The 27,807-nt window shown below is 43.2% G+C and overlaps 1 protein-coding gene across 3 annotated transcripts in view; it reads left to right on the forward strand.

Moving 5' to 3' along the window:
• FES (FES proto-oncogene, tyrosine kinase) overlaps window positions 1–27,807 on the forward strand; it is a 182,190-nt gene that overhangs the window by 119,623 nt on the left and 34,760 nt on the right. For 2 of the 3 annotated variants that reach the window (XM_075345888.1, XM_075345889.1), the window contains exons 13-14: window positions 16,624–16,677; window positions 20,504–20,622. In XM_075345888.1, the coding sequence (XP_075202003.1) occupies window positions 16,624–16,677; window positions 20,504–20,622 (173 nt within the window). The remainder of the gene's footprint in view (window positions 1–16,623; window positions 16,678–20,503; window positions 20,623–27,807) is intronic. The other variant, XM_075345890.1, reaches the window with a different exon arrangement.

Here is a 27,807-nt window from a genome sequence, read left to right on the forward strand (position 1 = left end):
AAGGACACAGGTTGTTCGTCGTTCCTGCGGCAGGACACATCGCTATGTGTGACACCGCAGGAACGAGGAACTACATCGTACCTACGTTCGCCCGCAATGAGGAAGGAAGGAGGTGGGCGGGATATTCCGCCCGCTCATCTCCGCCCCTCCGCTTCTATTGGACGGCTGCTGTGGGACATCGCAGTGATGCTGAACGAACCGCCAGTTAGAAAGGAGGCAGTTCGCCGGCCACAGCGACGTCGCAGGGAAGGTAAGTCCGTGTGACGGGTGTAAGCGATGTTATGCGCCACGGGCAGCGATTTGCCCTTGACACACAACCGATGGGGGCGGTTACGCTCACTAGCGATCTCGCTAGCTAGATCATAGCGTGTAAAGTGGCCTAAAGTCTTTCTTTATACAAACATCATAGAGATTTGTGATTCAACTATAGCAGTGTGAGGAGAAGCCAGCTCTTCAAACTATATTTTTTCTGAAAGTGTTTCAGAGTAAATCATTCCTGACTGCAATTGTGCAACCAGTGTTTGTTCCATGCCTGTGGTTTGGGTATTGAGGATTTGGTTCTGTGGGTGTTACACCTACTTGTATTGTTGCCCTTTATTTGAATTTGCCTTTATGGTCGAATTCATAGGTGTTTTAAAATTTGCCTAACAAAGGTATTCTTGTATTTTTATGATAGTCTTGTGATTGTTATGCACATACAGTACAGACCAAAATTTTGGACACACCTTCTCATTTAAAGAGTTTTCTTTATTTTCATGACTCTAAAAATTGTAGATTCACGTTGAAGATATCCAAACTATGAATGAAAATACTTAAAAAAGTGTGAAACAAATGAAAATATGTCTTATATTCTAGGTTCTGCAAAGTAGCCACCTTTTGCTTTGATTATTGCTTTGCACACTCTTGGCATTCTCTGGATGAGCTTCAAGAGGTAGTCACCGGAAATGATCCTCCAACAGTCTTGAAGGAGTTCCCAGAGATGCTTAGCACTTGTTGACCCTTTTGCCTTCACTCTGCGGTCCAGCTTACCCCAAACCATCTGGATTGGGTTCAGGTCTGGTGACTGTGGAGAACAGGTCATCTGGCGTAGCACCCCATCACTCTCCTTCTTAGTCAAATAGCCCTTACACAGCCTGGAGGTGTGTTTGGGGTCATTGTCCTGTTGAAAAATAAATGATGGTCCAATTAAACGCAAACCAGATGGCATAGCATGCCGCTGCAAGATGCTGTGGTAGGCATGCTGGTTCAGTATGCCTTCAATTTTGAAGAAATCCCCAACAGTGTCACCAGCAAAGCACCCCCACACCATCACACCTCCTCCTCCATGCTTCACGGTGCGAACCAGGCATGTAGAGTCCATACGTTCACCTTTTCTACAAAGACACGGTGGTTAAATCCAAAGATCTCAAATTTGGACAGATCAGACCAAAGCAAAGATTTCAACTGGTCTAATGTCCATTCCTTGTGTTCTTTAGCCCAAACAAGTCTCTTCTGCTTGTTACCTGTTCTTAGCAGTGGTTTCCTAGCAGCTATTTTACCATGAAGGCTGCTGCACAAAGTCTCCTCTTAATAGTTGTTCTAGAGATGAGATGTGTCCAAACTTTTGGTCTGTACTGTAAGTATTCCAACACGGGCAAAGGGGGAAATGAAGCCTATCTCATTGTAACTGCGCTTGCACCCTACTGGATCCTATACAGACTAGTATCTTTAGCTCCACAGACCCTAATGGCTCCTGCACAGGCTGGACTAACCCTAGTCACAATACTAGAAACCCACAACTCGGACCTGTCTGCCTAAAAGGCAGTCAGGTTGTTCCTTCTACCACATGAGGAACCAGAGGGAAGGTTGCTACGCCGTATAATACAAGATAGGAAAAGCCTGCAGATATAGGCAGGGACCCAAGGAAATATAAAACACGTGCACAAGTGGAAAAGGTGAAATAGCAATTGCAAGCTAGGGTAGCCTCCTACAACCTAACAGCAAACAGGAGAAAAATTTAGGTTTGCTAAATGAGGACTCAGAGACCAAATGCCACACTGATCTCTGTATAAGGCCCGTTTCACACGTCAGTGAAAAACAGTGACGTTTTTCACTGGCGTGTAAAACACGCACATGTCCCTGCGTGTGCCGTGATTCACGGCACACGTGGGTTGTCTAAGTGCAATCCGGGCTCCGTTCTCCGTGGCCGGTGATTGCACTTAGAAATCAACTCACCTGTGCGCGCTCCCGCTCTTCATGGTGCTGAATCCTCCCGCGGTGCAGCATCCGGCCGGCGGTGACCCCCGCAGCAGCTGCTTCCGGGTCGGCTGTGTCGCGCATAATGAATATGCGCGACAATTATGAGCCGGCTCAGAAGCAGCAGGGAGAATGGGCTGCAGAGGACATCGCTGGACGCCGGGTGAGTTAAAATGTTTTTTTTATTTTAAAAGAACGTTTTTTTCTGGCACGTGTTTCACGGATCACACCACTGCGTGGTCCGTGAAACATCAGTGATGCCAGAAAAAAATGGACATGTCTCCGTGCGGCAAACACACACACGCGGGTACGCCGCACGGAGACACGTGCAGTGAAAAATCACTGATGTGTGAGCAGACCCATTCATTAGAATGGGTCTGCGTATGTCAGTGATTCTGGTACGTTTAAAAAAAAGCACAAACGTCCCAGAATCACTGACATGTGAAAGAGGCCTAAGGCTGGAATCACACTTGCGAGTGTAAAATCGGACCGAGTCTCATGCTAGAAAGTCGGACGATTTTAGTTCACTTTTCATCAGTGTGCTGTCGGTGTGCAATCAGTTTTTACCCTCAGCAGCTACTATTCATGTACTGTTATGTACCGGAGCATTTACAGTGTTCTCTGCTACATGCGTGAAATGTATTGAGAAAAACGGATGTCACTAGGATGGTGTATGTGCTGTCCGTGTGACATCTTTTTTTTTTCACGCACCCATAGACTTTCATTGAAGAGACTCGTGCGAGAAACGCACCAAAACGAAGCATGGTTCGATTTTTTTTCTCAGTACGATTTGGACTGAGAAAAATATAGCAGATGGGAGCTGCCTCATTGATTAACATGGGTCCGAGTGCAATGCGAGATTTTCTCGCATTGCACTCGTGCGAGTTAATCGCAAGTGTGAAGCCGGCCTAACAGGCAAAATCTCTAGCAGCAGGACTGAAACTCCTGGGCAGAAGGGTTCTGAGTGTAAATGTAGCAAAGCTGTGTGTATGTAGCAGAGCTATGTGTGTATTTTCAGAATTGTGTGTATGTAGCAGAGTTGTATATATACAGCAGAACAAAGGAAATTTGTTGGATCAGCTCACCTCTAGATTTGCTGTGGCCGGTTTTAGAGATCAGTGTACGGACAGTCAGCGGGCCGGATCCCGGGATAAATGAAGCAAGAAAAAATATTTCATCCAGCACTTGAAAATATAGTATCCCAATTCCACGAAATTTCGTGGAATTGGGATACTATATTTTCAAGTGCTGGATGAAATATTTTTTCTTGCTTCATACACAGCAGAGCTGAGTGTTTATGTACTGTGCATGCAGAAGTGTTGTGTATATATATAGTATGTGTGCTGCAGAGAATACTTAAAGGTAACCTAGTACCAAATTTGCTCCTTATAACCTGCGGCCACCACCAGTGAGCTCTTATATACGGCATTCTAGAATACTGTATATAAGTGTCCAGCCACTCTGTAGAACATAAAAAAAGACCTTTATTATGCTCAACTGGGGGGGTGATGAGTCCAATGTCCAATGGGCGTGACTGGTCTCTGTCCAGCGTCTCCTCTCTTCTTTTCATCTTCATGCTCCTTCCCAGCTCCGTGTGAATGATGTGTCCTACATCATCCACAAAGAGGACAATATTGCACATGTGCACTACTCCCTTCCCTACTGAGGGCAGAGCAAAGTAATGCAGTGCGCATGTGCGGGCAGTCTTTGACCTTTCCCCACATCTGCTCATTACACTACTTTGCTCTGCCCTCAGCAGGGAAGAGAATAGTGCACATGCGCAGGAGCACAATCGAGGCCTCTGCGTGGATGACATAGGATGCGTCATCCACTCGAAGCTGGGAAGGAGAACGGCGATGGAAGGAAGAGAGGAGGCGTCGGACTAAAGGCTACTTTACACACTGCGATATCGGTCCCGATATCGCTAGTGTGGGTACCCGCCCCCATCTTTTGCGCGACACGGGCAAATCGCTGCCCGTGCCGCACAACATCGCCCAGACCCGTTACACATACTTACCTGCCCGGCGACGTCGCTGTGACCGGCGAACCACCTCCTTTCTAAGGAGGCAGTCCGTGCGGCGTCACAGCGACGTCACTGAGCGGCCGCCCAATAGCAGCGGAGGGGCGGAGATGAGCGGGACGTAACATCCCGCCCACCTCCTTCCTTCCGCATAGCGGCCGGGAGGCAGGTAAGGAGAGCTTCCTCGTTCCTGCGGCGTCACACATAGCGATGTGTGCTGCCGCAGGAGCGACGAACTACATTGTTACTGCTGCAGTAACGATAATCGAGAATGGACCCCCATGTCACCGATGAGCGATTTTGCACGTTTGTGCAACGATGCAAAATCGCTCATCGGTGTCACACGCAGCAACATCGCTAATGCGGCCGGATGTGCGTCACCAATTCCGTGACCCCAACGACTCCGCATTAGCGATGTCGCAGCGTGTAAAGCCCCCTTAAGACCAGCCATGCCCATCAATCCAGACTGCATCACAAGTGAGTATAATAAAAGCTCTTTTTTATGTTCTACACCGTGTGGACTGGGTTCCTATATACAGTATTCTAGAATGCTGTGTATAAGGGCTCACTGGTGGTGGCCACAGTTATAGGGGACAAATCCGGTGAGAGGTTCCCTTTAATGCGCGCGCTATATAGCTATATATATATATATATATATATATATATATAATAAACATGCTGCAGAGAAGCACTAACAAAGGTATTACCTCCCTATTCTACTATAGTACATGAACATTAGTGGTATTTTCCCTTATACTTTACACCAATAGGGAAGTTTTAATTAGAAGGAAATATGTTTTTCCAATTTTCTGATATCTAAACATGGGGGGCATTTAATAGTACGGTGAATGTCATAGCCCCCAAAATATGGGATGTCTGAATAAAATAAATATAGCAGTATTCCTATCACTTTTTTAGTTTACATTCAATCTTCCTATAGTCCTTATACGTGGGCTCAGTCATTGTAATAGGTGTTTTTTTCTGTTAGATGATTAAGATACTTTTACACGGATTTATTCTGTAGCTGTTGCTCAGTTTTCCACAGTGTTTATTAAAGCAGAGAGTCATGGACGCTGCTGTATTTCTTATTTCTTCTTTTCCGCTGGCTTGATATGTTAGATTCACTTCTTCCATTTTACTGACAGCTGTTAGAGCCTTTAACAAACGTCCGTACAGCACGGAAATGTCTCATTCGGCTTTAATATGGGTGAGATCACTTTCTTCTTACAACTGGGTTTCACATCAGCAGGCTGGATATGTCACAAAAATTTATTGGTAGCAAAGGGAAATCTCAAAATGATTTAAAGACATGCAGACGTGATAAAATGTGAGCTATAATTTACACAAGGGTGAGACGGATTAGCTTTAGTGCTCTGGATTTAATACAGACATATATTTATTCATGACTCTGATTAATACCTTTTAGAATGATTTGTACTATTCAAGTTACAAAAATTAATCTCCTACCATTAGGCTTAAGTGATCTAGAAGAAATTATTTATTGAAGCGTTAGATAGATAGCTAAGATTCTTATACAGCTGTGTCTCATTGTCAGGCCAAGTAGCCACCTTCCAATTACTTTTCGTATATTGTTTTATTAATTTACCCTTGATGTTCCAGTGAAAGGTGAAAAGCTCATGTATGGTATGGGGCGATTGACCCATGGGCCGACACAAACAATTGTGGGCCTCTATACAAAAATAACATGTCGGCACACTTCTACCAGCAGACCCGCAACTGACAACTTCAGAAAATCTCTGCAGTAATGGGTAACATTACAATGGGAAACCATGGTTATAAAATTAAAAAAAATGCCATACTTACCCTCAGAATCCCCTTCCTCAGCACTGCCCCTCCATTTGTCTCTGGCTGAGAGGACAGATGCCTTCTGCAGTCACCGGACTATGTAGAGAATTAGTGGCCTTCAGAAGTCAGGTCACTAGTAGTCAGAATGTCGTCTCTTGCTGCGCTGTAGAGACCGTGGGTGCTTCAGTGTTGTAGCAGAGGGTAGTATCTCGGGATTAGTGTGCCTTCTTTTTTCTTTTATACACATTCTTTCCCACTTGCCCCATTAAGTATGACCTGCCTAACCCAGGAAGAAGTGCAGAACCGACTTAGTAACATTAGAATTGACAAATCACCAGGCCCTGATGGCATTCACCCTCGGGTATTAAGGGAGTTAAGTAATGTGATAGACAGGCCTCTATTCCTTTTATTTAAAGACTCTATAGAAACTGGGTCTGTTCCACTGGATTGGCGGCTAGCAAATGTGGTACCAATATTCAAAAAAGGGTGCAAAAGGGAACCTGGAAACTATAGGCCGGTAAGCTTAACATCTGTTGTGGGTAAAATGTTTGAAGGGTTTTTAAGGGATACTATTATGGAATGTCTCAATGTTAATAACTGTTTAACTCCATATCAACATGGATTTATGAAGGATCGCTCCTGTCAAACTAACCTGATCAGCTTCTATGAGGATGTAAGCTCTCACATGGACCGAGGAGAATCATTGGATGTCATTTATCTCGACTTCGGTAAAGCATTTGACACTGTCCCACATAAAAGACTGCTAAGTAAAATGAGAAAGCTTGGGCTCGGGGAAAATGTGTGTAGATGGGTAGGTAGCTGGCTTAGTGGTAGAAAACAAAGAGTGGTTATTAATGGTGCATACTCAGATTGGGCCAGGGTTACTAGTGGGGTGCCACAGGGGTCTGTATTGGGCCCCCTACTATTTAATATATTTATTAATGATCTGGTGGATGGTTTACAGAGTAAAATATCAGTATTTGCAGATGATACAAAACTATGTAAGGTAGTTAACACAAAGGAGGACAGTTTGCAACTACAGATGGACTTGAGTAAATTGGAGAATTGGGCTGAAAACAGGCAAATGAGGTTTAACACAGATAAGTGTAAGGTTATGCACATGGGAAGGAGAAACAGATGCTACGATTACTTACTAAATGGGAAACTGCTGGGGAAATCAGACATGGAAAAAGACTTAGGCATCTTAGTGAATAAGAATCTAAATTGGAGTGCCCAGTGTCAGGCAGCAGCCACCAAAGCAAATAGGGTGATGGGATGCATTAGAAGAGGTCTGGGGGCACGAGATGAAAACATCATTCTCCCTCTGTACAAATCACTAGTCAGACCACACTTGGAGTATTGTGTGCAATTTTGGGCGCCGGTGCTGAAGAAAGACATTACTGAACTTGAAAGGGTTCAGAGGCGGGCTACTAAAATAATAAATGGAATGGGTGCATTACAATACACGGAAAGGTTATCAAAATTAGGTCTATTTACTCTAGAAAAGAGAAGACTTAGGGGAGACCTAATAAATATGTACAAATATATCAGAGGGCCATATAGAGATCTCTCCCATGATCTGTTTGTACCAAGGACTATGACAAGAACAAGGGGGCATTCTTTTCGATTGGAGGAAAGAAAATTCCTACATCAGCATAGAAGAGGGTTCTTCACGGTCAGAGCAGTGAGGCTCTGGAACTCTCTTCCTGAGGAAGTGGTGATGGCCAACTCACTGAATGAATTTAAGAGAGGAATGGATGCATTTCTTGTTAGCAAAAGTATAGAAGGTTATAAATAGCATAATCTTACAGGTAGATAGAAGAGCGACCAAGATTATTAGAGGAATGGGTGGGCTGCAATACCAAGACAGGTTATTAAACTTGGGGTTAGTTAGTTAGGAAAAACAAAGGCTTAGGGGGATCTAATCACAATGTATAAATATGAGGGGACAGTACAGAGACCTTTCCAAAGATCTCTTTACACCTAGGCCTGCGACTGGAACACGGGGGCATCCGCTACGTCTTGAGGAAAGAATGTTTAATCATAATCACAGACGAGGATTCTTTACTGTACGAGCAGTGAGACTATGGAGCTCTCTGCCGTATGATGTTGTATTGAGGGATTCACAAGTAAAATTTAAGCAGAGCCTGATCGCATTAATTGAAAAATATAATATTACCAGTTATGTATATTGGATTTTATGACAGGGTGTTGATCCAGGGAACTAGTCTGATTGCCGTATGTGGAGTCAGGAAGGAATTTTTTTCCCCATTGGAGCTTATTTGACACATTGGGGGTTTTTTGCCTTCCTCTGGATCAACATGTTAGGCTACGGGTTGAACTAGATGGACTTAGAGTCTCCCTTCAACCTTAAAAACTATGAAACTATGAAACTACCTTTGCCTTGTGAACCTTCACCAGGTTTGCACTGCTCCTATGATACCAGCAAGATCCTTGTTTTACTTTAGCGATTGTTCTATAATAATAAAATCAAGTTTTAATCCACTATGCAAATCTGACAGGACTAGTCCAGTGGGGTATTGATTCCCACGGAATAATCCGTCATCCCATTCTGCAAGCATGCCCACTGAAGGGCATGCCTATAACATGCAAGGTAGGCTTAGTCCAAGGAATCAACGCTCCCCCCAGACACGTCCTCAGTTTTGCATAATATGAGTAGATATAGTAATCACTAAGTTGTGAGAAGGAGTTTGTAAGAATGTAGAATTAGGATGCGGTAGAGCCATGGTAGCAGTTTGGGGGGCTCTAAGGCAGCTGTCAGGTTCCTTTTAAGATTATGTGCAATGTTTCTTGTAACATTTCTCAGCTTTTCCCATATGGTAATGGTAAGGCATATGCTGTCATTATGCAGAAATCCCATTATGCTCTTCAAAGATTTTATATGGCTTGTTATTATATTTTTATATGCATTACATTAATAATTCAACCTTCTGATCTCTTTTCATGCCCTTGGTAGCGTGCAGGAAATTGCTTTTTTTAAGTAGTAGCAATTCAAGGGTAGAGTTTTGAAATCAGAATATGCATAATTTTGGATACACAACATTTAGCATTATTCTGATGAAAAGCCTCAGAATTGTATTGGGAAACTAATTATAAATCAAAGAACACAGAGCTGACATAAGGGGAAAGAAAGGAGAAACTTATTTTGTATTTATTTTTAGACATTACAAACTACAGTCATAAGATGCTGTTTAGACAATGAGAGAGCGAACAAGTGTATCCATCGAGCATCATTTACAATGTGCTACAAAAAGACAGAATGTCAGTGCTTGTCACCAAAGAGGAGTATGTCATTTAGTCTCAGCTGTTGAAGAAAGTCCAATTCACAATTAAGAACATCTTGAACTAATACTAAAGAGGTCTAGATACTTAGAAATTTACTCTGGAAATGGATTGGGTTGTTATGTGCAACACAGTGGTATATCTGGGCTCAGATCCCACCAAAGACAACTTCTGCATGAAGTTTGTATGCTCCACATGTGGAGAACATTCAACCTTTCTTTAGGTTTCTTACAAGTCCTGCAGTTTTCTCCTGTGCTCCAAAAAACTTAGGATTTGTCAACATAGAAAAACTTAAATTGTCCAAGCTTATGACATTGATACCCTATCCCAGAGATAGGTCTTCTATATCATGTCAATTGGGGTCTGACTTCTGGCATCTCCGCAGATCAGCAGTATTTAGCTATGATTACTGCCAGATGTATATAATGTATGGAGAACAGGTTCTCTCACTGTAATGGCCAGGCACTATTCAATTCGATAGGATCTGAGCTGCAGTTCTCAGCAATGGCCTCCACACAGTGAGCAGGGCGGTTCTGTTCCCACTTCATGCACTGTTTTCTGCCAGCCACTGCTGACATATGCTGATCAGTGAGGGTGTTGGACCCTCACCAATCTGATATCCTACTTTAAAGGTCAGAAAATAAGCAAAAGCAAAGTGTAATAGACGGGAATTACCTACACCTTTCTACGCAGGCTCAATTCACTGTTAAATTTGTTAATGTACACCAGCAATTAGTGATGTAATAAAACTGAACTTTTATTACAAGTATTAGAAAAGTTTACCTCTCTAAAAAATGTGATTGTGCACACTGCAAAAGGTAGTTTAACCTACTGTCAACAAACATAAAAAAGACACATACCAAAACACACATATATATTTACTGCATATTTTTATATATATATATATATATATATATATATATATATATATATGTATATATATATACATGCAAAACGTTGGGCACCCCTGGTCAAAATGACTGTTATTCAGAGCAGTTAAGCAAGTTGAAGATGAACTGACCTCTAAAAGGCGTAACGTTACAGATGACACATTCCCTTTGTTTTTTAGACAAAAAATATATACTTTTTCATCTTTTACATTTTTAAATTAACAAAAAAAGGAAAATGGGCCAATGCAAAAGTTTGGGTACTCTGCATGGTTGGTACCTAGTACCACTCCATTTGGCAAGTATCACAGCTTGTAAATGCTTTATGTAGCCAGCCAAGAGTCTTTCAATTCCTGTTTGAGGGATTTTCATGCATTCTTCCTTGGAAACGTCTTCCAGTTCTGTGAGATTCCTGGGTCTTCTTGCATGCTTTGCTCTTTTGAGGTCTGGCCACAGATTTTCAAGGATACTGTATTCAGATCAGGGGACTGTGAGGGTCATTGTAGAAACTTCTGCTTGCGCCTTTTGAGATACTGTAGTCTATTGTGGATTTTGATGTGTGTTTAGTATCATCATTCATTTGTAGAAGCCATCCTCTTTTCCACTTCAGCTTTTTTATAGGTGATGTTATGTTTGCATCAAGAATTTGTTGAAATTTCAGTTACTCTATACTTCCCTCTATCCGTTAAATGTTCCCCGTGCCACTGGTTGCAACACAACCCCAAAGCATGATTGACCCACCCCTATGCTTAATGGTTGGTGATATGTTATATTCCTGAAATTATTTGCCCTTTTTTTCTCAACACATACCTTTGATTGTTGAAGCCAAACAGTTGTTCTATTTTAACCTCATCGGCCCTCAGGACTTGTTTCCAAAATGCATCTGGCTTGTTTAGATGTTCTGGTGCACACTTCTGATGCTGAGTATTATGTTTGGGGACACATGAGAGGATTTCTTCTAATGACTCTTCCATGAAGTCTATATATGTGTAAGTGTCTCTGAACAGCAGAACAATGTACCACAGCTCCAGAGTCTGCTAAATGTTCCTGAAGGTCTTTTGCAGTCAAGCGAGGGGTTCTGATATGCCTCTCTAGCAATCTTACGAGCAGCTCTCACACACATTTTGCTTGGTTTTTCAAACCTTATCTTGATTTCCACTGTTCATGTTAACTACCCATGGCTGCTGTGTTTTGGCAGAAGGTTACAGGAGGCTGTTTTTATTTTTTAAAGCTGTGAAATTTACATCACCTGGCTTTTTCTAACAATGATAGTGAACAAGTCATAACCCTAACAAGTCCGAATCCTTGGTCACAGTTATCTGACCACACAAATCTCCAAGGGTGCCCAAACTTTTACTTCAGCTCATTTTCCTTTTTATAATTTTTAAAATGGAAAAGTTTAAAATATTTAAAAAAATTTTTCTTAAAATACAAAGGAAATGTGTAATCTTTAATTATATGCCTTTTAGAGATCATTTCATCTTCAACTTGTTTAAGTGTTCACAATAACAATAATTTTGACATGGGGTGCCTAAACTTTTGCATACCGCTGTATATACATATAGCGCTTACAGTGGTCAGTCCTTCAGGGTGATGAAATCACAGAAGTGGACGTCACTATATTAATATCCACAGATAGTAGGGATTATAGACACCAATAATGATATAAATCCATCATCAATGACACGTCTCTTAATTTGGGATGTAACTCTATTTAGTTAGTGAATTACTGTAGTGCCACTTTGCCTGATGACTCTTTTTTGAGAAGAAAAGTGTCAGGAGGCACAATTAGGGATAGCCCAGGGTCACCCAGTTATCAGGATTAGAGGTGAACTGCCCTTGAAGGGGCAGGAGCTAATGGGGGTACCAGGGCCATATAATTTTAGGGCCTTTAGGGTAAACCCTCTTCATCATTGTAACCTTGCAAAAGGACACATCAGCGCATTGTTGTCATCATGATGACTCCTTGGGATCCACTGGATAGATGAGACTGTTCTGGTTCTGGTTTATCCAGTCTATGATGATGGATTTATATCTGTGGATATCAATATCGTGAAGTCCACTATTGTGATTTTGTCACCCTGAAGAAGTATGTGCGTGCGTGCGTGCGTGTGTATATATATATATATATATATATATATATATATATATATATATATATACAGGGCCGGCGTCAGCACCCGGCATACCCGGGCAAATGCCGGGGCCCTGGAGAGCCGGGGGGGCCCACTCGGCCTCGTCAGCTCTGGTGCACCTTGGCCGGGGCCCACTCTCCTTAGTTCTGCGGTCCCCGGGCCGAGATCCGGGGACCTCAGTCCTCGGCAGGAATCTGCGGCGCCGTCTCTTTAAGGCGCGCAGACTTCCTGGTTTGAACTTCATCTGTGGGCGGAGCTACAGACCGGCATCCTGCTCAGTCCCACAGATGAGAGTTGCAGTGCCAGCCAGCGACCCCCAGCACAGCGTGTCCCTCCGGCGCTGTGTGGGCCCCCTCTCCACCGTGACCTGAGCGGTATGTGCCCTCCACAACCCCGATTTATGCCCCCCCCCCCCGGAGCCGCGCGTGTCTGTCTCTGTCTGTATGTAGCAGAGCTAGGTGTGTATGTATATAGCAGAGCTATGTGTGTATGTATATAGCAGAGCTAGGTGTGCATGTATATAGCAGAGCTATGTGTGTATGTATATAGCAGAGCTAGGTGTGTATGTATATAGCAGAGCTAGGTGTGTATGTATATAGCAGAGCTAGGTGTGTATGTATATAGCAGAGCTATGTGTGTATGTATATAGCAGAGCTATGTGTGTATGTATATAGCAGAGCTATGTGTGTATGTATATAGCAGAGCTATGTGTGCATGTATATAGCAGAGCTAGGTGTGTATGTATATAGCAGAGCTAGGTGTGTATGTATATAGCAGAGCTAGGTGTGTATGTATATAGCAGAGCTATGTGTGTATGTATATAGCAGAGCTATGTGTGTATGTATATAGCAGAGCTATGTGTGTATGTATATAGCAGAGCTATGTGTGCATGTATATAGCAGAGCTATGTGTGCATGTATATAGCAGAGCTAGGTGTGCATGTATATAGCAGAGCTATGTGTGCATGTATATAGCAGAGCTATGTGTGCATGTATATAGCAGAGCTATGTGTGCATGTATATAGCAGAGCTATGTGTGTATGTATATAGCAGAGCTATGTGTGTATGTATATAGCAGAGCTATGTGTGTATGTATATAGCAGAGCTATGTGTGTATGTATATAGCAGAGCTATGTGTGTATGTATATAGCAGAGCTATGTGTGCATGTATATAGCAGAGCTATGTGTGCATGTATATAGCAGAGCTATGTGTGCATGTATATAGCAGAGCTATGTGTGTATGTATATAGCAGAGCTATGTGTGCATGTATATAGCAGAGCTATGTGTGTATGTATATAGCAGAGCTATGTGTGTATGTAGCAGAGCTAGGTGTGTATGTATATAGCAGAGCTATGTGTGTATGTAGCAGAGCTATGTGTGTATGTATGTGGCAGAGCTATGTGTGTATGTAGCAGAGCTATGTGTGTATGTATATAGCAGAGCTATGTGTGTATGTAGCAGAGCTATGTGTGTATGTATGTGGCAGAGCTATGTGTGTATGTATGTGGCAGAGCTATGTGTGTATGTATATAGCAGAGCTATGTATGTAGCAGAGCTATGTATGTAGCAGAGCTATGTGTGCATGTATATAGCAGAGCTATGTGTGTATGTAGCAGAGCTATGTGTGTATGTATGTGGCAGAGCTATGTGTGTATGTATGTGGCAGAGCTATGTGTGTATGTATATAGCAGAGCTATGTATGTAGCAGAGCTATGTATGTAGCAGAGCTATGTGTGCATGTATATAGCAGAGCTATGTGTGTATGTATGTGGCAGAGCTATGTGTGTAAGTATGTAGCAGCGCTGTGTCTGTATGTATGTATCCAGCAGAGCTGTGTGTGTTTGTCTGTATGCATGTATGATGTGTATCTATGTATGTCAGTGTATATGACTGTATAGATGTGTCAGTTCTATATGTATTTTTGTGAGTTTGTCGTTAAATATGTATATGTATGTGTACGTATGTGTGTCTGCGTGTGGATGGGGCCCACTGGGACTCTTCCGCCCGGGGCCCACAAAAACCTGGAGCCGGCCCTGTATATATATATACAGTACAGACCAACCAAAAATTTGGACACACCTTCTCATTCAAAGAGTTTTCTTTATTTGAAAATTGTAGATTCACATTGAAGGCATCAAAACTATGAATTAACACATGTGGAATGAAATACTTAACAAAAAAGTATGAAACAACTGAAAATATGTCTTATATTCTAGGTTCTTCAAAGTAGCCAGCTTTTGCTTTGATTACTACTTTGCACACTCTTGGCATTCTCTTGATGAGCTTCAAGAGGTAGTGACCGGAAATCTGTCTTCCAACGGTCTTGAAGGAGTTCCCAGAGATGCTTAGCACTTGTTGGGCCTTTTGCCTTCACTCTGCAGTCCAGCTCACCCCAAACTATCTCGATTGGGTTCAGGTCTGGTGACTGTGTAGGCCAGGTCATCTGGCATAGCACTCCATCACTCTCCTTCTTAGTCAAATAGCCCTTACACAGCCTGGAGGTGTGTGTGGGGTCATTGTCTTGTTGAAAAATTAATGATGGTCCAACTAAACGCAAACCGGATGGAATAGCATGCCACTTTAAGATGCTGTGGTAGCCATGCTGGTTCAGAATGCCTTAAATTTTTAATAAATCCCCAACAGTGTCACCAGCAAAGCACCAACACACCATCACACCTCCTCCTCCATGCTTCACGGTGGGAACCAGGCATGTAGAGTCCATCCGTTCACCTTTTCTGCGTCGCACAAAGACACAGTGGTTGGATCCAAAGATCTCAAATTTGGACTCATCAGACCAAAGCACAGATTTCCAGTGGTCTAATGTCCATTCCTTGTGTTCTTTGGCCCAAACAAGTCTCTTCTGCTTGTTGCCTGTCCTTAGCAGTGGTTTCCTAGCAGCTATTTTACCATGAAGGCCTGCTGCACAAAGTCTTCTCTTAACAGTTGCTCTAGAGATGTGTCTGCTGCTAGAACTCTGTGTGACATTGACCTGGTCTCTAATCTGAGCTGCTGTTAACCTGCGATTTCTGAGGCTGGTGACTCAGATAAATTTATCCTCCGCAGCAGAGGTGACTCTTGGTCTTCCTTTCCTGGGGCGGTCCTCATGTGAGCCAGTTTCTTTGTAGCGTTTGATGGTTTTTGCCATTGCACTTGGGGACACTTTCAGAGTTTTCCCAATTTTTCGGACTGACTGACCTTCATTTCTTAAAGTAATGATGGCCACTCGTTTTTCTTTACTTAGCTGCTTTTTTCTTGCCATAAAACAAATTCTAACAGTCTATTCATTAGGACTATCAGCTGTGTATCCACCAGACTTCTGCACAACACAACTGATGGTCCCAACCCCATTTATAAGGCAAGAAACCCCACTTATTAAACCTGACAGGGCACACCTGTGAAGTGAAAACTATTTCCAGTGACTACCTCTTGAAGGTCATCAAGAGAATGCCAAGAGTGTGCAAAGCAGTAATCAAAGCAAAAGGTGGCTACTTTGAAGAACCTAGAATATAAGACATATTTTCAGTTGTTTCACAGTTTTTTGTTAAGTATTTCAAAGATGTTCTTGGTGCTGGAGATGGTCAGATCCGGAAGCAAATGTACAGTACACGGCTGCGGCCAATATCAGAAGACGGAGGAGCTCTGGAACTGAACATTTCCGGCCACCTGCTGCCGCGGCCAGCACCGAGCACAGATGATCAGTGGTGTTGCCGGGTGTCGGACCTATCCTAAGGATAGGACATCAATGGTTAGGTAGGGGACATCCTCTTTAATAGGTGCAGTAATGCTGCAGAAAATCTACAACATCGGAAACTGCCCAAATACTTATTGTGGGAATGAAGCTTAATATGGAAATAAATCCTGTTTGTGGAAATTTGGTATTGACCTATATTTTTATAGATTTCCTTTATATATCTACTTCTTTATCTCTTAGTTTACTTTAGTGAATTACAAGCAATATTGTCTGATAATCCATTACGATGAGTCACAATCCATTGGTTGCTGAATATAATCATTAAGATTCACAGTGATAAAATGTATTTTACTTCTAATTGTATTGTGCTCTGTCTCTTCACTATATAAAATGTTGCAGTGGGTAATTGAAATCATAATTAACAACTGCCCCTAAAATGTCAGGGAATGGAAAACATAGAGAAACCGGCTGAGAAGATGTATAGCTACAATGTATCTCCCGCTGCAGTCAGAATATAATATTTCTTCTTATTTTCTTCCTAAACAGGATAAATGGGTGCTGGAGCATGAAGAAGTTATCTTAGGAGAAAGGATTGGACGGGTGCCTAACATAAGCTTTTTAATTTGATTCCAACTCATTAAAATCCATCATATCAGAGGCAGCTGATAATAACACTGCACTGGAAAAAGCAAACAAAAAAAATAAACAAAAGCTTAATTAAAACAACAGAATTCAATTAAATATGTTATATCAAAAAGTTTATCAAGTGTAAACCTTATTACAGAGTTCATTGTAGAATTAATTATCTGCAAAGCGCATCTAGCCACTAATGCCGAGATGTATAATCGTCTTAGGGAAATAATGTTCTGCGAGCATCCACCCTGCCTTTTACTTATCTAGCTCGGGTAAATGTTCTTTAATGCAGTAAGCCACACATTTGTATGCATAGCGCAGGGGCATTAACTGGGGGACCGTGATCCGAATTCTGAGAGCAAATGCCAGCTGTCCGCACCTCTGCTGTTTGGACCAGGACATCTGTCATGAAATTTACCAGTACAAATTGCATACATTATTAAATAGATTTCTTAGACCTGATGATGCTGATTTACTTACTTTGGAAATCAATGTTGGAATGACTGAGTAATTCCCTTTTGAAAGTTTTCCCACCTGATATTAAAATGATCATTTTATTTCAGTCCTCAATAGTAGGTGGGAAAACATTTACAATTTACTATACAACCATGGATTTTAAAAGCAAGTACACCAGCTCTGCCAGGTCTAAAGGCTGCTTTACACGCAGCGACATTGCTAGCGATGTCGCTCGTGAAAGCACCCGCCCCCGTCGTTTGTGCGTCACGGGCAAATCGCTGCCCGTGGCGCACAATATCGCTAGTACACATACTTACCTTCCTAGCGACGTCGCTGTGGCCGGTGAACCGCCTCTTTTCTAAGGGGGCGGTTCGTGCGGCGTCACAGCGACGTCACATGGCAGGCGTCCAATAGAAGCGTTGGGGAGGAGAGCAGCCACATGAAAGTCACGCCCACTTCGTTGCCGGAGGACGCAGGTACGGTGTGTGGGTCGTTCCTGGGGTGTCACACGTATCGATGTGTGCTGCCTCAGGAACGACGAACAACCTACGTCCAGCACCAGCAACGACATTTGGGAAATGGACGACGTGTCAATCAACAATTTGGTGAGTATTTTGCATCGTTAGCGGTCGCTCATACGTGTCACACGCAAAGACGTCGCTAACAAGGCCGGATGTGCGTCACGAATTGCGCGACCCCAACGACATCTCGTTAGCGATGTCGTTGCATGTAAAGCCCCCTTTACTGTAAGAAATCTAATCAATTATGTCTGTATTTTGTTTAAGGCTAGTTTAAAGATATTCTTTATTGATAGAATACAAGTACTACTGCGCTCACTATTGGCCATAAAAAATTATTTAAAAAGTCACCTCCCAGACAGGCGCTGCTCCACTGTACCCAGTGCCAGGTCTCCCTCCAGTCCAATGGTATCAGCATCCAACAGGTTAAAGCGACTGATCCAGCTAACCAACGATTGCTGATTGGCTGCAGTTAATAAAGGGTGGTTCGGTAGTGGATAATTCCTTTAAAACTATAAAAATATTTTTCACCTCTGCGACTCTTTTTTAAATATACGTTTTTGGGGATCAAAATGATATTTGACAATTGGTTTCAATATAAATTTTGCACTGTTTCAACTTTCACGAGGTCTGTGGTCATAAATCAGCTGAGCAGAGCTGAATAAAAGTCAGATAAACTCTCCCATGTGACCATAAGAACAAAAAATAGCAAAATATACATAAATTAAAGGTATGTCCATAATTATATTCTGCTTAATGTGAATATAAATATACATATGCAGGTGAGGCTTGATGGGGGGCCCGGACACAGTCCTGCACAGGGGCTTTTCACTGTCAGTGCCCTCATCTGACCAAAAGTGGCAATTGTGGATTAAGAAAATTGTCCCATGTGTCTTAAATGTTCCTGAATTAAAGGGACGCTGTCACCACGAAAATGCAGTCCAATCTGCAGGCAGAATGTTATAGAGGCGGGAGAGCCAAGTTGATTGATACATAGTTTTTGTGCTTTTTCTGGAATTTTTGATCCAGTACTAGAAACCTGGACGTATGAAGGGGGCCTTAAAGAGAGTCTATAGGCACACACCGACTGTTGAACCCAAGGACAGGTGCTCTGTGCGCCCTTTACATGGTCAAACATTTATGTGCACCTACTTGTTTTCCCTCTATACCCATTCGCCCTTCCCTCTCTTCTTTGATTGACAGATCTGGCTTTATAGAGACAGAGAAGGGTGGAGATGGATTGAAAACAAGTATGTGGGAAGGTGCACTTAAATGTTTGTGGGCGTCAGGAGTGCACTGAGGGCCTGTACTTGGTTTGAAAATTTATTCTGTCCTTACAGACTCCCTTTAAGGCCTCTTTCACACGTCATTGAAAAACACGGACTTTTTGACTGACGTGTTAAAAATGCATATGACCCTCCGTGTGCCCTCCATGTGCTATCCGTGATCAGTGATAGCACATAGACATAGAGATCAAGTACTCCAAATTCACCTTTCCCCGCTCCTGCTGTCCGTGGTCCAAAACTTCCAGCTCTGCTGTGTGCGGCCACCACTGTCTCCCCGCAGCTGCTTCTTCCGGGTCGCAGTGCAGTGAATATTCATGAGCATAATTAGTCGGCCTGGAAGCAGGAGACGCAGCAGCTGGAGACAGCATCGCTGGAGAAGGTGAGTATGAAAATCATGTTATTCCAAAGATACTTTTTTTTCTAGTATGTGTTACACGGATAACACCACTGTGTGGGCCACGTGACATCTGTGATGGCAGAAAAAAATGGACTTGTCTATGTGCAGAAACACAGACACGCGTGTACACCGCACAGAAACACGGTCAGTGAAAATTTACTGATGTGTGCACAGACCCATTGATTTTAATGAGTCTGTGTATGTCTGTGATTTCAGTACATATAAAAACTGCCACATACGTACCAGAATCATTGACGTGTGAAAGAGGCCTAGGGGGGATGGGAGGAGGGACTATTAGGACTTTTCCTATGGGGCCCTCACGATTTCTATACTGCTGCTTTTATGATTGTGCAAGATACATAACAAACTATGGAATCACTATACAGATCCATATGATAACTTATTACAACATTCATATTAGTATGTATTAATATCAGCAGCACAGAGGAGAAGCAGGGTGGTGCTGGAACAGTAGTTTTAGTAGATAAGAGGACTGTCCATTGTGTAGATGGATGCACAGACAGACCGAGATGATAACACACACCACGATGCATAGATTGGTGTATATATTAGCAATAAATACGCTCACTCTGTGTGTTGTGAAAACTAATGTTATTGTTGGAATAATCCTATAAAAATAATATTTGTTTTAGAGCATGCTTTAATTTTATAGCCAATTGTATGTAAAGCATGGCATTAGCTATACATAATTGAGTATAGTATATAGTACAGTATTTTTCATTACATTCAACAATATTTGTCAAGGAATTGCGCTGTTCCTCAGTTATTTCTTCAAGAAATATTTGAATGAATTGACAACTGGGGATTTCAATTCCCATTGTCAGTAGGCTGTGTCCCTACACAATGTGCACCGTCTGTTCTGATATCTCGCTGTCATAATGCATGGGGCCACCCTCCTTTTACAAATAGAATAGTATCAACCAGTTGTCAATTTCTAAATGCATTTTCTAGAAGGAATAATGGAAAAGCACGATTTTTTGAAGAATACAAGAGTTTTCTAGAAAAGATGTCGGGAGAGCTTACGGATCCTTTTTAATATGTTGCCGCAAAGCACATATGCAGAGGAGAAGCCATATACAAAAGTCTTTCATTTCTGAATCTAATTTCTCTTTCAGGGTAATTTTGGGGAGGTTTTCAGTGGACGCCTGAGTGCTGACAATACACCAGTTGCCGTAAAAACTTGCAGAGAAACTTTACCACCGGACTTAAAGGACAAGTTTCTATCAGAGGCCAGGTAAGGACACTGATCTGTGTCTTTGTAACTGTATAGAATTTAATTACATTTTCTGGTATAAATACAAAGCAGCGTTCCAGGCAAGTTATTCCTTTCTAAGCTCCACTACCATTAATTTCTTTCAATTGCTCTTGCCTAACGGACACGTCGAGACACTGCTCATTGATCTGACACAGTAACAGCATGTAGAGTCATTAGCCGCGGAGATTGTATATCAAATTACAATCAGTGGACACATTAATATTGATTCATTTTTCACCTGTGCCTTATACGCTCGAAAAGGCTGTCAGGTCTGAGTCTGTACAAAAGAACATTGATACTACTGAAAAATGGTATCAGACAAACATGACCAAGGTTTCCACCAGTGACTGTCACCTAACATTTATTCCTGCTGTCTGGCGAGTTACTGATTAACCAGATAAAAATAAAAAGAGAGAACCAGAACCCATGGCTTGTAGATAATGCTTTTGCCAGCATGTTATTTTATGTAGAGCGGAACTATTGCAATATTAGGACTTTTTTTATATCTTGTAGTACTAGCTTCTGTTAATATTTTTGGACATGAACGCACTAACGCTAACAATGTATGTCACTAAGGCCAAGTTCACATCACATCTTTGCCACAGGTCAATGACCTCGTCGGGGCTTCTGTTTGAAGTTTTCAAAAAGGGATTCAGGCTTCTCTGTCGATGAGTCTCTTGACTTTAATGAAGCAGACTCTGTCTGACCTCCTTCTCGGCAGTATAGGCCTGTTTTTGAGGCGAGAACAAAAGTGTAGTCGACCATGCTTTTGTTCCCTACTCAAAAAGCTGGACATTGCTAAAAGGCAGGTTAGACAGAGCACAAAGTGACTGTCTGCATTATTAAAGGGAACCTGTAACCAATTTTTGAGTATCTAAACAAATACCACCACCATAATCCACTCCATTATAGCAGTTCACAAATGTGTATATTATCTACTGACTCCCCTGTATAAGTCCATAAATACCATTTGAATTGCTTCCATGCTGTATGTAAATCAGAAAGGTTTGGACCACTATGCGTCACCAATGTGGTGTCTGTGCCTCTTCTCTGCTCCTAATTGCCATCCTCCTGCTTTGATTAATGTAGATTGTGTGTCCTGCGTCATCCACATAACGCAACATAATCTCGTGTCTGCGCTGTAGCATTGCTGGCATGCAGGCACACTTTGCTCTGTCATACTGACCCAGACCATATGACATCAATGTGCATGTGCATTGATCGCCTATGCTCTCCCCTCAATAATGTAGAGGAAACTGCACCTGCACAGGCCTCGTACAAGGAAAGTGTTTCCAAATTGTGCCTTTTGGCGCATGTGTGACGCCCTGGCCTATCAGGTCATCACAGGGTATTGTGCAATCTGCCCTTCAGCACAGTATCCAAGTCCTCCTTGGTTACGGTTCCATGTCCTTCGGTGTTGCTAAAAGCAAAGCCAGTCAAAACCCTAAGAACACTTTGCACCACACCCACCAGACAAGGGAATAGGGCCACCCACTTGGGGGGTTGGTAAGGGGGGAGTCAGAAGTGTTAAAGGAGGAGGAGTGTGAGGAGAGGAGTAGAGAGAGGAGGTCAGGAGCTGGGCTCCTTGTAGAATACTAGGTGGCAGACGTTGGTCTGGGCCTGGTAGGAGCTGGAACCCCGGTCGCAGGGGATCGTGTCAAGGGGCACAGATCTGCCGAGGAGGGCAGCCGGCGGCCTTGAGCCATCTCTGGGCAGGGGCCAGGGCACGGTGGGGTACGTGGACCCTAGGCCGGGAAGTAGCTTCACGCAGCCCGGTAATTTACCCAACGAGGGTGAAGTCTTCAAGATTCCAAAATCGGGGTACTAGCGCAATGATGGGATAGGACCTTCCCAGTATCTAGTCCAGAAAATCCCAAGCGTGAACCCTGAGAGCAAGCTCACTCCGTTAGTCATACAGGTGAGCGGGACCCGACTAGTTCCACACTACAGGGTCCAAATAGTGAAGAAAGGGCCATGGAAAAGGTCACAGGCTAACAAGCAACACCAAGGGGCACGGATCCACGTGTGCTCCCTCTCTGCTGCAGCAGTCCTCAGAATTCTGGTTTACAAGTTGTCGGCGTCAGTATTCTTGGACTGAGTGAGTACGCAGAAAACCCTGTCCTTCCCCATGGCACCCCTTCACTACCATCACCGGGCTCCCGGGGCAAAAAAACCCTACCCACGGAGGGGTTAGACACCTTGCTGCCATAACACCGCCACCGGGCGCCCCAACAGCAGTGGTGGTACTTCATCTTACCATGCCACGTCACGAACTTCCAATCCCCCCTGTACATATTTACCCCCTTTTAAATTTGAGTGTCCGTTCGACCCCTCCCCGGGTCTGGAGACCCCTCGAGCCAGTGCGGTTCCGGATCCGAGTGGCTCGGCCACTGACACAGGGGCGGTACACATGCGCTTTCCTTAATATGCTATGCTCTCCTCACTGTAGGTCAGAAAAAAATATGTCGTCATATGCTTGATGTGCCAAAAGAAGTAATTCGGATTGACAATTTTTGGTGCATGTGCATTAATGTCATATGGTTTGCTGTTAGTAGAGCAAAGCAAAGTGCGCCTGCGCAGGCCTGAAGTGCCAAAAAAACTAATTTATAATTAGGTTTTTCGGGGCATGCGCAATGATGTCCAGTGGGGCATAGCAAAATGTGCCTGTGATTCTACCGCACCAGCACGAGACTACGTTGTGCAATGTGGATGATACTTAATCCACATGAATCAAAGTCGGAGCCCATTGGAGTGACACTTTCTGATTTACATACAGCTCAGGGGCAATTCAAATGCTATTTTTATTCAGAGGGAGTCAGGAGATGATATACATATTTGCGGACTGCCTTAAAGGAGTAGGAAAAGGTGGTGACATTTGTTTAGATACTCAAAATATGGTGACAGGTTCCCTTTAAAGTCCAAGGCACTGTCAGCATATACACCTGAATCCAGTTTTTCATGGTTTCAAACAGTAGCCCCAATGGAGCTACTGATGTTTTTCAAAAATGTGATGTGTACATAGACAAAAGGTGGCAAAATACTACAGCTATCTGTGGCTCGAAAAGACCAATTTAAACAAATTTATGATAACCATCAGCCCTTTTATGACTTAAGAAATGTGAAAGAAGACGGATATTGGTTGATCTGTTGTGTTTGATTTTTTTGTTATGTTGGGTAGTGATGTTAAAAAGATTTGTATCCCATGAATGAAAACTGTCAAACTGGCCATTTGTGTAAACTCATTTGTTATAAAATTATACACAAAAAAGGCAAGAAATTAGATATGTATACATAAGGTCACACTGAGAAGTAAGTTAGGGGTAGGTGTGAGATATTGCTCACATGATGGAGTTTTGAATGTTGCAACTCCAGTAAAGCCCTTTGTTAAAATCCGCTGCTGCAGTCACGCTGGCATGTAGATCTCCTTCTTTTGTGTACAGTCGATATACATTTTTTCAGTTGGTCTCATATACGGTAATATTCTAATTTTCTGAGATAATGACTTTTGGGTTTTCATTGGTTTTAAACCATAATCAACAACATTAACAGAAAAAAAATACTTGAAATAGATCACTGTGTGTAATAACTATGATTAATATATGCATTTCCCATTTCGTATTGAATTACTGAAATAAATTTACTTTTTGATGTTATTCTACTTTATTGAGATGCACTTGTACAGCAGATTGAAGGATAGGTGCTTGGTGATGACCAGACTGGTGGAGGATTGGTGCTGCTGTAGAAGATGGGAGTTCCACACTGTAAGTTAGATTCAGTAGTTTAATTTTTGCCTTTCTGGTTCAAACCGAAGCTTCTCTGAAAATAACTACTTGTCCTAGCTGTAGTTATTTTGAAAAAGGGTTCGGTTTGACCCAGAAACGCATAAATAAAGCTACTTGAATCTACCTTGGAGTTTGGAACTCTCATCTTCTACAGCAGTGCGGTCATCTCCAAGCACCTATCCTCGACCATATGTCCAAAATTATATACAAACTAGCTGTAGTACCCGGCGTTGCCCAGGATAGTAACTAAATCTCCCTCTCTCCCACTATCCCTCTCTCTCTCTCACTCTCCATCTCTCCCCCTCTCCCTCTTTCTCCCTCTCTCTCACTCTCCCTCTCTCCCTATGGCCGTCGTCACACTTGCGATTAACTCGCACAAGTGCAATGCGAAAAAATCTCGCATTGCACTCGGACCATTGTTAATCAATGAGGCAGCTCCGATCTGCTATTTTTTTCTCAGCTGAAATGCTGCGATTTTTAGAGTTTCTCGTGCGAGTCACTCCAATGCAAGTATATTGGTGCGTGAAAAAAAACGGATGTCACACGGACGGCACACACACCAACCTAGTGACATGCGGTTTTCTAAATACATTTATCACATGTTGCAGAGAACACTGGAAATGAGTGAGGTCTGTCGATGTCAGTCAATCTTTATCTCTGTCAGTGAGTCTCTCCCTCTCGGTCTCTATTCTCTCTCTGTCGATCTCTCCCACCCCCTTTCTCATACTCACCGATCCCCCATCACCAGCGCGGCGCTGCACAGCTGTCACAAAGCTACGGCAGTTTTTCCTCTTTTGAAAAAGCCGGACGCTCATTATTCCATCACGTATTCACTGCTTTCCCCGCCCACCGGCGCCCATGATTGGTTGCAGTCAGACACGCCCCCTCATTGAGTGACAGCTGTCTCACTGCAACCAATCACAGCTGCCGGTAGGCGGGTCTATAACGTGCAGTAAAATAAATAAATAAATAATTAAAAAAAACGGCGTGCAGTCCCACCCAATTTTCATACCAGCCAGGGTAATGCCATACAGCTGGAGGCTGGTATTGTCAGGATGGGAAGCCCCACGTTATGGGGAGCCCCCCACCCTAAAAATATCAGCCAGCAGCCGCCCGGAATTTCCGCATCCATTAGATGCCACGGTCCCGGGACTGTACCCGGCTCATCCCGAATTGCCCTGGTGCGATGGCAATCGAGGTAATAAGAAGTTAATGGCAGCAACCCATAGCTGCCACTAAGTCCTAGGTTAATCGTGGCAGGCGTCTCCCTAAGATACCTTCCATGATTAACCTGTAAGTTAAAGAAAATAAACACATACACCCAAAAATCCTTTATTTGAAATAAATGATAAAAAAAAAACACCCTCTTTCACCACTTTATTAAAGTCCCCAAATACCCCTCCAGGTCCGACGTAATCCACAGAGGTCCCACGACACTTTCAGCTCTGCTACATCAGAAGCTGACAGAGAGCAGCCACAGACCATGACCGCTCTCTGTGAGCTCCACAGAGCAACTGAAGTGAGTCGCGCTATCAGCGATGACGTCACTCAGGTTACCCACGGCCACAGATCTCAGGTGGAAGACTTCAGCTGTGGCCGCGGGTAACCTCAATGACGTCACCGCTGATCACGCAGATCACTTCAGTCACTCAGGGGATTTGCGGTCACCGGTGAGACCTTCACCGGTGACCGAAAATCAGCCCACGACACACAGACAGAGCCGCAGGATGACAATGAAGTCAGGTGAAGTTCATCCGAGTTCATTCTGATCGCGCGGCTCTGTCTGTCTGCTGTCAGTGGCCATGTAGCAGATCTGAATGGCAGATGACATAGCTGCTGAGAATAAAAACGGATCACATACGGATCACACACGGATTGTACACTGACTACAATCTAGAGAAAAATAACAGAATCGCATTGTAGTTGCATTGCACACGGATCAACACTCGGACAGAGCTCATGCTACTTTCTAGCACGAGAATCGGTCCGATTTTCCAATCGCAAGTGTGACACCAGCCTATCTCCCACTCTCCCTCTCTCCCACTCTCCCTCTCTCTCACTCTCCCTCTCTCTCTCACTCTCCCTCTCCCTCTCTTTCACTCTCCCTCTCTCTCACTCTCTCTCTCTCTCTCACTCTCTCTCTCTCATTCTCCCTCTCTCTCACTCTCACTCTCTCTCCCTCTCACTCTCCCTCTCTCTCACTCTCCCTCTCTCTCACTCTCCCTCTCACTCTCCCTCTCTCTCACTCTCCCTCTCTCACTCTCCCTCTCTCTCACTCTCTCTCTCACTCTCCCTCTCTTTCACTCTCCCTCTCTCACTCTCTCTCTCATTCTCCCTCTCTCTCACTCTCACTCTCTCTCCCTCTCACTCTCCCTCACTCTCCCTCTCTCTCACTCTCTCTCTCACTCTCTCTCTCCCTCTCTCTCTCTCACTCTCTCTCACTCTCCCTCTCTCTCATTCTCCCTCTCTCTCTCTCACTCTCCCTCTCTCTCCCTATCTCCCACTCTCTCTCTCTCCCTCTCTCTCCCTCTCTCTCAATCTCCCTCTCTCTCACTCTCTCTCTCTCACTCTCCCTCCCCTATCACTCTCCCTCTCTCTCTCTCCCTATCTCCCACTCTCTCGCTCTCTTCCTCTCTCCCACTCTCCCTCTCTCCCACGCTCCCTCTCTCTCACTCTCCCTCCCCTCTCACTCTCCCTCTCTCTCTCACTCCCTCTCTCCCCCTCCCCCTATAACCACTGAAATCATATCAACTGACAAATAAGCTGTCTTATACTAGAAATGTCCTTCGTTGCCTATAGAAACCAATCAGAACTCGTATTAATTACCTGTAGCAAAATAGAAGCAGAGCTGTGATTGGTTGCTATAAGCCATCTGACAAATATCCAGGCCAACTGTCAAAACATTCAATATATTACCTCACACATTCAAACAGCAAGTAAAAATACAAAAAATAAATACAAATTACAGAAAATAAATATAATACTTAGTGTTTGAAAATTCGGAGACATGTTGGCAGCAGTTTATAGAATAAAAGAACAATTTACATTTTACTCAAAAATATACCTATAAAGAAAAAATTCAGAAAAACTGAAAATTTTGCAGTGGTCTCTTAATTTTTGCCAGAGCTGTGCATACATTCAGCTTTTATTAGATTATATTTTGAGATGGCTGGCCACATTCTTCCTTTTGCTGAAACAGTAATCTGTCGTGTTGAACTTTTTCAAGTAATTTGAGGTAACCACTATGAAGGGCAGTAAAACTAAAATACGGTACTAGCTGAACTTCATTTTAAGTAGGTTCTCAAGGGCATTGGAAATTAAATAGTTTTAAAATGCACTGTCATTTCATATGACTATAAAAGAACACACCATTAAGTGTGTA

Source organism: Anomaloglossus baeobatrachus, chromosome 4 (assembly GCF_048569485.1).
Source record: "Anomaloglossus baeobatrachus isolate aAnoBae1 chromosome 4, aAnoBae1.hap1, whole genome shotgun sequence".
In the NCBI taxonomy this organism is placed as follows: domain Eukaryota; kingdom Metazoa; phylum Chordata; class Amphibia; order Anura; family Aromobatidae; genus Anomaloglossus; species Anomaloglossus baeobatrachus.